The sequence below is a fragment of the Accipiter gentilis genome, chromosome W, assembly GCF_929443795.1.
Source record: "Accipiter gentilis chromosome W, bAccGen1.1, whole genome shotgun sequence".
Taxonomy (NCBI): Eukaryota; Metazoa; Chordata; class Aves; order Accipitriformes; family Accipitridae; genus Astur; species Astur gentilis.
In genome coordinates, this window is record NC_064918.1 from 34,649,006 (window position 1) to 34,661,682 (window position 12,677).

The 12,677-nt window shown below is 42.8% G+C and overlaps 1 protein-coding gene across 5 annotated transcripts in view; it reads left to right on the top strand.

Annotated features, from left to right (window-relative positions):
* LOC126035472 (single-stranded DNA-binding protein 2-like) overlaps positions 1-12,677 on the top strand; it is a 211,099-nt gene that overhangs the window by 15,618 nt on the left and 182,804 nt on the right. For 4 of the 5 annotated variants that reach the window (XM_049794099.1, XM_049794100.1, XM_049794101.1 and 1 more), the window contains exon 2: positions 9,498-9,570. The exons of the other annotated variant lie outside the window; for it this stretch is intronic. In XM_049794099.1, the coding sequence (XP_049650056.1) occupies positions 9,498-9,570 (73 nt within the window). The remainder of the gene's footprint in view (positions 1-9,497; positions 9,571-12,677) is intronic. 5 annotated transcript variants of the gene reach the window in all.

Here is a 12,677-nt window from a genome sequence, read left to right on the forward strand (position 1 = left end):
CCCCCATCCAGTGGGATGGGGGAGAAAATCAGGAAAAAGAAGTAAACCTTGTGGGTTGAGATAAGAACGGTTCAATAGAAAAGAAAAGAAGAAACTAATAATGATAATGATAACACTAATAAAATGACAACAGTAGTAACAAAAGGATTGGAATGTACAAATGATGCGCAGGGCAATTGCTCACCACCTGCCAACTGACACCCAGCTAGTCCCCAAGCGGTGATTCCCTGCCCCCACCTCCCAGTTCCTATACTAGATGGGACATCACATGGTATGGAATACACCGTTAGCCACTTTGGATCAGGTGCCCTGGCTGTGTCCCCTCCCAACTTCTTGTGCCCCTCCAGCTTTCTTGCTGGCTGGGCATGAGAAGCTGAAAAATCCTTGACTTAGTCTAAACACTACTTAGCAACAACTGAAAACATCAGTGTTATCAGCATTCTTTTCATCCCTAACTCAAAACATAGCACTGTACCAGCTACTAGGAAGACAATTAACTCTATCCCAGCTGAAACCAGGACAAGCAGTCTGCTGGTGTCGTGGATTAACCCCAGCCAGCAACTAGAGCACCACGCAGCCGCTCACTCACTCCCCCCCATCCAGTGGGATGGGGGAGAAAATTGGGAAAAAGAAGTAAACCTTGTGGGTTGAGATAAGAACGGTTTAATAGAACAGAAAGGAAGAAACTAATAATGATAATACTGATAAAATGACAACAGTAGTAATAAAAGGATTGGAATGTACAAATGATGCGCAGGGCAATTGCTCACCACCCGCCGACCGACACCCAGCTAGTCCCCGAGCGGCGATTCCCTGCCCCCCCACTTCCCAGTTCCTATACTAGATGGGACGTCACATGGTATGGAATACACCATTGGCCAGTTTGGGTCAGGTGCCCTGGCTCTGTCCTGTGCCAACTTCTTGTGCCCCTCCAGCTTTCTCGCTGGCTGGGCATGAGAAGCTGAAAAATCCTTGACTATAGTCTAAACACTACTGAGCAACAACTGAAAACATCAGTGTTATCAACATTCTTCGCATACTGAACTCAAAGCATAGCACTGTACCAGCTACTAGGAAGACAGTTAACTCTATCCCAGCTGAAACCAGGACAGCTGGCCTCAAGCTAAGCAAACAAAAATGTAAACTACGTGTAGATGAAACAGCATGCCTGGGAGAGCTAATGCACAAAGGTGTGTGTACAGAAAAATAATTGTGAAGTTGAGGCCATCATTAATGTACCTGCCTAAGCAAATGAAAAATCATAAGCAAATTCTTGGATATAGCTTGAGTTTGATGCTGCATCTAAACAAATTGATCTTCCCACAGTACAAAGCAGCTGAGTAGAGATAGGCACAGGTGACTCTACTATGTTGACTTTGTGCAGCATAGCTCTTCTACATCCAGCACAGCCCTTATTATTTCTTATCCCAGTCCTCTATTATCATGGATAATTGAGAGCTGACTGAATCACCTTAATCTCAGGTACTAGGAAAATGATTAAAATTTGGACCAGATGATCTTTCAAGGTCCCTTCCAACCTGGGCTATTCTATGATTATCAGTATGATAAAATAAGGAAGAAAGGATGGTTTGGCCATGGGATACATGATTGTTGAAAATATGAAACCTTCCAAAAAGTTGTTTACCCTTGTTAGTTGAAACTGACCAATACCAGCTTGCTGTCAAGAGCTTCAGAGCAGTTTTAAATCTACTGAAGTGATGGGTTTGTGAAAGTTTCTTTGAGAAACTTCAAATTTGAAATCTTTTTTAGCTGTTGTGTTATATTTTAAATATGGGCTCAATGCTACTGTCTCTTAGTTTAGAGAATGAGATTTATATTGTCATGGTTTAACCCCAGCCAGCAACTAAGCACCACACAACCGCTCACTCACTTCCCCCCCACCCAGTGAGATGAGGGAGAGAATCGGAACAAAAAAAGTAAAACTCGTGGGTTGAGATAAGAACAGTTTAATAAAACAGAAAAGAAGAAACTACTAATGATAATGATAACACTAATAAAATGACAACAATAATAATAAAAGGATTGGAATATACAAGTGATGCACAATGCAATTGCTCACCACCCGCTGACTGACACCCAGTTAGCCCCCGATTGCACTAATTCTCTGTCAAAGATTTTCTGAAAGAGTATACTTCTTGGAATGTGCTTTGACACACTGCCAAATTTGGGGAGCTTCAGGCTTTCACTCTACCACGCTGATTTTATTACTTTCTGGATAATGGTTATACACAACTATACCTTCAGTTAAAATATCTATTTGTTTTTAGGTATCTGTATATATTGCGTTTGTGTGGCAAGGTTTTGGTAGTGGGGGGTCTACAGGGGTGGCTTCTGTGAGAAGCTGCTAGAAGCTTCCCCTGTGTCCGACAGAGCCAATGCCAGCCAGCTCTAAGTCGGACCCGCCGCTGGCCAAGGCCAAGCCAATCAGCAACAGTGGTAGTGCCTCTGTGATAACATATTTAAGAAGGAAAAAAGTTGTAGTGGGCACAGAAACTGCAGCCAGAGAGAGGAGTGAGAACATGTAAGAGAAACAACCCTGCAGACACCAAGGTCAGTGAAGAAGGAGGAGGAGGAGGTGCTCCAGGTGCTAGAGCAGAGATTCCCCTGCAGCCTGTGATGAAGACCATGGTGAGGCAGGCTGCCCCCCTGCAGCCCAGGGAGGTCCACAGTGGAGCAGATATCCACCTGCAGCCCATGGAGGACCCCACACCAGAGCAGGTGGATGCCCCTGAAGGAGGCTGTGACCCCGTGGGAAGCCCGTGCTGGAGCAGGCTCCTGGCAGGACCTGTGGATTCGTGGAGAGAGGAGCCCATGGAGCAGGTTTTCTGGCAGGACTTGTGACCCCGCCAGGGACCCATGCTGGATCAATGTGCTCCTGAAGGACTGCACGCCGTGGAAGGGACCCATGCTGGAGCAGTTTGTGAAGAACTGCAGCCCGTGGGAAGGACCCACGTTGGAGAAGTTTGTGGAGGACTGTCTCCTGTGGGAGGGACCCCGTGCTGGAGCAGGGGAAGAGTGTGAGGAGTCCTGCCCCAGAAGAAGATGAAGTGGCAGAGATAACATGTGATGAACTGATCGTAACCCCCATTCCCCATCCCCCTGCACTGCTGGGGGGGGTGTAGGTAGAGAATTGAGGAGTGAAGCAGTGCCTGGGAAGAAGGGAGGGGTGGGGGGAAGGTGTTTTAGGATTTGGTTTTATTTCTCATTACCCTACTCTGGTTGATTGGCAATTAATTAAGTTAATTTTCCCCAAGTCAAGTCTGTTTTGCCCGTGACGGTAATTGGTTGAGTGATCTCTCCCTGTCCTTATCTTGACCCATGAGCCCTTTGTTATATCTTCTCTCCCCTGTCCAGCTGAGGAGTGGGAGTGATAGAGCGGCTTTGGTGGGCACCTGGTGTCCAGCCAGGGTCAACCCACCACAGTGTAATAGGTGTATGTGGTAAGGTTTTGGGGGGGCTGGTGGTGCTGCAGAGGTGGCCCCTGTGGGAGAAGGTCAGGGGCTGTCCTGTTCTGAACACAGCTGGTTCCATCTGGTTCTGCAGCAGACCCACTGCTGGCCAGAGCTGAGCCCATCAACTAAGTCAGTGGTGCCTCTGTAAAAACATATTTAAGAAAGAGCAGAAAATGCCAGACAGGCAGAGGAGGAGGGAACAAAAAGAGTGAGAAATAACAGAGGGAGCCACCAAGGTTGTAGAAGGAGAAGGTGCTCCATGGCGGAGCAAATATTCCCTGCAGCCCGGAGCAGAAAAACAGTGTAAGAAGAATGGAGTGGCAGAGAGAAAGTGCTATGTACTGACTGTAAACCCCTGCTTTGTACTGCTTGTGGCCTCGCTGATGGGACTGAGTGTAAGCTGCAACGATTATAAGAGGGGGGAGGAGAGGAGTCTGGAGTGAAGCCTGGGAAAGGGGGTAGGAAAGGTGCTTTAATGTTTGTCTTATTGTTCCTCATTGTCACTATGTGTTTAATTTATTTGTCTTGGAGGGGGGAATCCTGGCCTATGGCCTGTCTTTATAAAAAATTACTAGAGACTTCACATAAATTGATTAGCATAGGATGTCATAGGATGGCAACAAGTATGTAAATATGAAATTTTAACATATGTTTAATTGCTGCTTTTACAAAATTTCTCACATCCTTTTATTGCATACTCTCTTTGAAAATGCCAAGTCCTTTGGTGTTGAAGAATATCTCACTATTATTTTCTTAGTCTTCTGCTCAGATGTGAAATAGTTTATACCTCTATTAGTTGCAGACTGGACGGTCTTTTCAGGGAAGTTTGCTGCCTCCCTGGGGCCCAAATTAGTGATGTCACCACAAGACTGAAGAGCTTAGTACAACCTTCAGACTACTATCCATTCCTGCTCTTTCACGTGGGTACTAATGATGTCGCAACAAAAAGTCTAAGGTCAATCGGAAGAGATTTCAGGGTCCTGGGAAGAATGCTAAAGGATTCAGGAGCACAGGTAGTGTCTTCCTCAGTCCTCCCAGTAATGGGGAGAGACTTCAGAAGAAACAGGTGTGCCCAAGTGTCCCGATCCAATGTCAGGGAAGGTTTTGATATGATCCCAAGAGCGAGATTAAGACACAAATGAGGTCAAGCGCCATATACCCCAAAGAGCTTTTATTATCAAAAGTAGAAAATAGTAGCGATAGGATAGAATGGAAGAAAAGGCAGAAATCAAGCAAGCAGTCAGGATAGAGTTGCAAGGATAGTCGCCACCATGGATCCAGTGGCGTCCCATTGGTCCTCAGACTTCAATTCTTCGGTGGTGGGTGCACACCACAGCTTGTTGCCACGTTTTTTTATAGGGCATAGTCCTATGATGCATGCACATACATACTGTTCATGCACTGTTCACGTGCTGTAGGTTTTGTCTATCACACAACCTTCCCATGGTCAACACCAGAAACCAGTATCTTATCTCAAAGACTACAGTTTCCATGAGAATGGTAGTCTCCACATTCCTGCATGCTTCGTCAGCTCCAGCCCCTTTCCTCCCCTGGATGCCTCAGTGGCCTGGTAATCGTCCTTATGGACAGAGGAGTGTCCTGCTTAAACATGCCATCCCAGAGACAAAGGGCTCAAGATAAGCAGTTCACAATTCAGTCAAACAATCCTTGAGATGAATGGCTTGAGATGACAGTCCAGTCTCTCACACCTAACAATCTTTGAGACAAACAGCTTGAGATAACAATTCAGTCTCTCATACCAAGACATCAATACCTGGCTCCAGGACTGGTGCCTCCACCAGAACATTGGGTTTTATAACCACGGAAGAGTCTTTGAGAGACAAGGTATGCTAGGGCCTGAGGGGATCCACCTGTCCCAATGGGGAAAATGTATCTTTGCTCATAAGCTGGTGGGACTGATTGAGATGGCTTTAAACTAGGATCAGTGGGGGAAGGGGATACCAACAGGATTACAGTAGCTAAGCCAAGGATTGACATTTTACTACCTGAGGGTGGCAATGCTAACAGGAGCATTGACGCTGCTCCAGGGAGCACAGAGGGATAAGGAGCACATCTGAAATGCTTGTACACCGATGCACGCAGTATGAGAAACAAACAGGATGAACTGGAAGCGTTGGTCAGTTCCCAGAGCTATGATGTCATCGATATTAGTGAGACTTGGTGGAATGAGTCCCACGATTGGAGTGCTGGGATGGAGGGCTACAGGCTGTTCCAGAGGGATAGGCAGGGCAGGCGAGGTGGAGGAGTTGCACTGAATGTAAGGGAGAGGTTTGACTGTACAGCCCTTACAGTTAGTGATGATGTGGTTGAGAGCCTCTGGGTGAGGATTAGGGGCATGGAAAACAAAGGAGATGTTGTAGTGGGTGTCTACTACTGATCACCCAGCCAGGATGTAAGCGCTGATGCATTACTCTATAGGCAATTAATTAGTAGAAATCTCTGGCTCAGTAGCCCTTGTCCTTATGGGAGATTTCAACTTCCCAGACATCAGCTGGGAATATCATACTGCTGAGATGAGCAGGTCTTGGAAATTCTTGAAGTTTGTGGAAGATAACTTCTTGTCAGAGGTACTCAGGGAGCCAACTAGGAAAGATGCTCTCCTAGACTTGCTATTTGTGAATAGAGAAGGACTCCTGGAAGATGTGATGGTAGGTGGCTGTCTTGGCCACAGTGATCATGAAATGGTTGGGTTCAAAATTTTCAGTGTGATGAGAAAAAAGGACAGCAGTGTTGCTACCCTGGACTTCAGGAGAGCAAACTTTAAGCTACTCAGGGAGCTAGTTAGCAGAGTGCCCTGGGAATCTGCTTTAGAGGGCTTAGGAGTCCACAAGTGCTGGTCAGTCTTTAAGAACCACCTTTTAGAAGCACAGGAGCAGGCAATCCCATTGTGTCAAAAGTCAAGCAAGCAGGGCAGAAGACCAGATTGGCTGAACAGGGAACTCCTCATGGAGCTCAAGAGGAAAAAGAAATTGTATGATCTCTGGAAGGGAGGTCAGGCTTTGCAGGAAGATTACAGAGCCGTAGTTCATATATGCAGGGAGAAGACATGAAAGGCCAAAGCTCAATTAGAGTTGAAACTGGCCAGTGTTGTGTCAGATAACAAGAAGGGCTTTTTCAAGTATGTTAATAGCAAGAGGAGTTCTAAAGAAAACATTGGACCAATACTTGTTGAAGATGGTCATTTGACTAATAGGGATGAAGAAAAAGCAGAGGCGTTGAATGCTTTTTTTACCTCAGCCTTTAATAATGCTGATAGACCTTGGGCTGCCCAGTCCCCTGAATCACAGGACCACAAGTGTGGGAACAGTGACTTTCCATTTGTGGACACTAAAATTGTAAGGGACCAGCTGAAATGTGGTTAATACCCCAAGCCTGTCAGTGTTTAAGAGGCATTTGGACAATGCCCTTAATAACATGCTTTAACTTTTGGTCAGTCCTGACGTGGTCAGACAGTTGGACTAGATGATCATTGTAGGTCCCTTCTAACTGAACTATTCTATTCTATTAATTTTACATACTCAGACTGTGGCCATTTTTATTTTGTTCTTGTCTTTCTGATGTCATAGTTAAAGTCAGTATATCCATTAATCCTACTTGTTACACTGTGTTGAATCTTTTTTGATTTTTTTGCTATCTTTCCTCAGAGCATGTTTTAATTGATCTTTTTGCTGTGACTAATGCAGTAAAATATTAGTATCTTTTTTTCGATCTCTGTGACAAATGCATTTATTTCTGAATGGAACTATAATGTTGTTAACTTTTGTAAAGACTTCCTGACAGAATAATAACTAGGATGGTCAAACAATTTAGATTTAAAATGAACAAATCAGATTAGTTTTTACTTTGCCTTCTGTTTCGCATCTGTTTGTGGAAGGTGGTCCTGACTTTCCTGTTAGAGGAGTTATGGAGTTCCTTTGCTAATGTGGTCCCACTCTTAATTTATCACAGTTGAATCAGTTCGGAAGCCTAAAATGTGACATATTTTATCTTTTCCTGAAATCTGTCTCCTCCCACCCTCTGCTTAAAAACCGAAGTTGTTTCACCATTTCATTTCATAGTTAGTATATTTAGACCAGGATGTAATAATGTATGTCAAAGTGTAGAAGACTTTATAATTTTAATTACAGTTTAATTAGCACATTCCATATGCTTACATCAAACCTCTAGGGTTGTCTTTTTTGTCTTGTTAAAAAAATATTGGTTTTTTTTAGATGCTGTGCAACTAAGATGGATGCAGGGTAGTGATATTCAGTTATACTGGAAGATTGCTGGCATGTGATGTGTTTTGCAGATAGAATCCAGGAGTCCTTAGATGATACTCACAAATCTTTTATGATATCAAAGTATTGTGCTGTCGATTTGGGTATTATAGTGCAGTATTTGATAAAGTTCTTAATAGATGGCAGACTTATGAAGGTGGTGTATCTGCAATAAACACCTGGTTCTGGTGCTTTCTTGCTTTCCTTTGTGGGATAGAAAGCATATGATCACACAAATCCTTTTATCTGGACTGCAGGCTTCATGTTTTGATAAGAGCAAAAAAATGTGCATCTTGGAAGACAAATGAAATATTTTAAAGTGTTACTAGGTATATAAGTCATCTTGGTTATTATGGAGAGTTCTTCCTCTGTCTTTTACATCTTTCTGATCTTAGATTTTGTCTATAACCATTTATTGCTTAAAAATTGAATCATAGTTGAACTGGAAAGTATTAAGTCAACAAGATTTGACTTTTCTTTTTTTTGGTGAAAGATCCATTGTGCTTTTGAGATGAGAGGCTAGAATAAGTGATCCTCTCTCTCTTCACAGTACTTGGAAAAAGCATATCACTGTATCATGTCTGAGCTGTTAGGCATTTGAGCAATGAACAGTACCATGCTCCATTAGAATAACTTAAATGCTTTCTCCTTATCACATTGTTTGTATTTATTTGTATTTATTCATATGTATTTATTGCATTTATTTGTATTTATTCATATGTCTTAATACAAACTAATAGACAACTGTTTTGTAAAATACTAGAATTATAATTTCTAAGCATTATTATTAAATCATTATTTTAAACAGAGATGAAAATCTCAGTAAATGAGATTTCATTTTGAAAGACTTGAAAAATGCAGACAGACAGGAATGTCTCTAGAGAATTGGTTGCAGAATAGGAAGTGCTACATGTTTAGTTTTCTAACTCAGATATAGCCTATATTAATAGAAATTGGTATTTGTTACTGCTCACCTGTCCTTGGTTTTTTAAAAAGGCATTCTCAGCCCAAGGTCTAGTGGATAGCCATTCAGGGTATGAGTCCCTCTTTTTGCAATGAGATCCTTGTGCCAGCTCTATTGATTTACGTGGAGATTTGCCTGCCTGCTGAAGATCACTTTTTCTGAAGCTCCTTCTGGAACTGTGACAATAATTTGTAGCTGTGATGTCATCAGAACTCAAAGATGCATGTCTGAATAAATCTAAAAATATGTTTACACTCTGCTTAAGAGATGTGGTTATACTACAGTAGTGTTGTGGATTCTGTAATTACTTTTTCTGATGCAGCTTGAAGTTTGCATGTTCTTTCAATAAACATAGATTATTATTCACATGTGCTCACAGCTTGACACATTCTACATGTAAAAATTTTGCACTGGAAAAATAATCAGGGTTGCAGTATGAATATATTATATTTACAGTAAGCATGCTATAGTGGGCAAATAGGCAGCAGTAGGTCAGTTGTTAGCTAACTGGGCACCTGTCCAAATATCTTTAAAATATTGACATCAAGTAATGTGTTTTTTTAATAATATTTAATTAACTACTATTTAAACACCTCTGCTCAGATTGACCTACATATTCTAGTTTTAAAAGTTCAGTATAGATAATAGATTTGACATGCTCGGTGCATAATGGTTTCTGAAAGGAAACAGTGTGCAACACTGATTTCTGAAAAATCTTTGTTTCCAAAAAGAGGAACAAACAAATGCACAATACTAAATATTGTCTTGTTTATTTTTCAGATTAGCACTGTACGTATATGAATATCTGCTCCATGTAGGAGCACAGAAATCAGCCCAGACATTTTTATCAGAGGTATGTTTTCCCCATCTTTTTTTTTTCTTCTTCCTTAACTTTCAAGCATGTGAAAGTGAAATAAGTATGTTGGTTTAAAATAAAAAGCAGTGACAACCTTGAGTATCACTTTACATTGATCAGCATAGATTTCTAATCCTGCGAAAGCCAGTTTGCTATGTCATTTTACATGCTGTAGTATAATTATTTTTTCTATGATTTGTTACCCCGTTCTCTGATTTGCTACTACACTGAGAAAGATTCCCCTATTTTCTCTAATAAATATGCATGTTAGACAATGCATCAATGGTGCTCCTTTTTGATGATCTTCTAACTTATTGTTGATACCTCCAATTGTGAATAACGGAGCCATCCTAAATACACAGCAGTCAAGTATTTTACATCCTACTGTCATATACGTGCAGTTCTCATTCTCTTGAGCATTGTTAATCTCCATATATAGTCTTACCATGCTTCTAACCACTTCATTTCTTTTCATCTGGTGAATCTAATATGACTATAACCATTTAGGTCCTGATTCTTAAACACTTTTTAACTGCTAGTAGAATTTTTACTATTACACAATAGTTAGTATTTTTCATGGTCTTTTAAAGACTTGTATATATCTTTTGAAGATTGAATAAATGATATCTCTTTAGCATTTTATATTTATTCTGGAATATAAAACCACCTGTGTACCAAACATACTGAAGTATTTCACAATATTGTTTTTAATAAATCTTTATTTTGATGAGAATATTTAAGATTATGATGATGATGATGATAATAACAACTGAGTAGTGAGCAGAAGTGAGAAAAAAAAAGGCAGAATGTTGTACTAGGATAATTTTCTGCTTCAAATGATACTTCTTGTATTGGGTTTACATGGCAAAGTTTTGGTAGTGGAGGGGCTGCAGGGGTGGACTCTGTGAGAAGAGATCAGGAGCTTCCCCATGTCAGACAGAGCCAGTTCCAGCTGGCTCTGAGACAGACCTGCCACTGGCCAAAGCTGAGTCAGTCAGCAAAGCTGGTGGTGCCGCTGTGATAACATATTTAAGAAAGGGGTGAAAACACTGTGCAGCATCTGTGAGACAGAGGAGCAAGAAAAAAATGTGAAACAACACTGCAGACACCAAGGTCAGTGAAGAATGAGAGGGAGGAGGTGCACCAGAGCAGAGATTCCCCTGCAGCCCTGTCATGGTTTAACCTCGGTAGGCAGCTAAGCCCCACATGGCTGCTCACTCACTCCCCCACAGAGGGGTGGGGGAGACAATTGGAAGGATAAAAGTGTGAAAACCCGTGGGTGGAGATAAAATCAGTTTAATAGGTAAAGCAAAAGCCGCGCATGCAAGCAAAGCAAAATAAGGAATTCATTCACTACTACCCATTGGCAGGAAGGTGTTTTGCCATCTCCAGGAAAGCAGGGCTCCATCATGCGTAACAGTGTGAAGACAAACTCCATCACTCCAAATGTCACCCGCTTCCTTCTTCTTCCCCTAGCTTTATATACTGAGCACAGCATCATATGGTCTGGAATATCCCTTTGGTCAGTTGGGGTCAGCTGTCCTGGCTGTGTCCCCTCCCAACCTCTTGCCCATCCCCAGCCTACTCGCTGGCAGGGTGGTGTGAGGAGCAGAAAAGGCCTAGACTCTGTGTAAGCACTGTTCAGCAATAGTTAAAACATGGGTGTGTTACTAACACTGTTTTCACCACAAATCTAAAACATAGCCCCATGCAAGCAACTATGAAGAAATTTAACTTTATCCCAGCCAAAACTGTACAGGCCCGTGGAGAAGACCATGGAAAAAGCAGGTTGTCCCCCTGCAGTCCATGGAGTACCACGCCAGAGCCTGTAGAGGACCCCATGCTGCAGCAGGTGGATATGCCATGAAGGAAGCTGCAGCCTGTGGAGAGCCCATGCTGGAGCAGGCACCTGGCAGGAATTGTGACCCATGGAGAGGAGCCCATGCTGGAGCAGTGTTTTCCTGAAGGACTGTACCCCATGGAAAAGACCCATGCTGGAGCAGTTTGTGAAGGACTGTATCCTGTGAGAGGGACCCCACGCTGGAGTAGGGGAAAAGTGTGAGGAGGAACGAGCAGCAGAGACAAAGTGTTATGAACTGATGCTGTCATGGTTTAACCCCAGCCAGCAACTAAGCACCACGCAGCCGCTCACTCACTCCCCCACCACCTGCCAAGTGGGATGGGGGAGAAAATCAGGAAAAGAAGTAAACCTCCTGGGTTGAGATAAGAATGGTTTAATAGAACAGAAAAGAAGAAACTAATAATGATAATGATAACACTAATAAAATGACAACAGCAATAATAAAAGGATTGGAATATACAAATGATGCGCAGTGCAATTGCTCACCACCTGCCAATCGACGCCCAGTTAGTCCCCGAGTGGCAATCCCCCCCACCTCCACTCCCCCCCAGTTTCTATACTAGACATGACATCACATGGTATGGAATACCCCGTTGGCCACTTTGGGTCAGGTGCCCTGGCTGTGTCCCCTCCCAACTTCTTGTGCCCCTCCAGCCTTCTTGCTGCCTGGTCATGAGAAACTGAAAAATCCTTGACTTTAACCTAAACATTACTTAGCAACAACTGAAAACATCAGTGTTATCAACATTCTTCTCATCCCTAACTCAAAAACATAGCACTGTACCAGCTACTAGGAAGACAGTTAACTCTATCCCAGCTGAAACCAGGACATGCTGACCCCCTTTCCCCATCCCCCCTGCGCCACTCGGGGTGGGTGGAACAGGTAGAAGAGTCGGGAACAGAGGGGTGAAGTTGAGCATGGGAAGAAGGTGGTGGGGGCGAAGGGTTTAGTTTTGTCTGTCTTTCTCACCATCCCACTCTATTTTTAATTGGCAATAAATTAAATAATTAATTTTCCCCAAGTTGAGTCTGGTTTGCCTGTGATGGTAATTGGTGAGTGATATCCCTGTCCTCATCTCAACCCATGAGCATTTTCATTTTATTTTCTCCCCCTGTCCTGTTAAGGAGGGGAAGTGAGAGAGCAGCTTGTTAGGCGTCTGGGAGCCACCCAAGGTTAACCCACCACACTCCTCCAAAATATAATAGAAGTATATGCTAATGATGATATTTTGAAGGTGGGAGA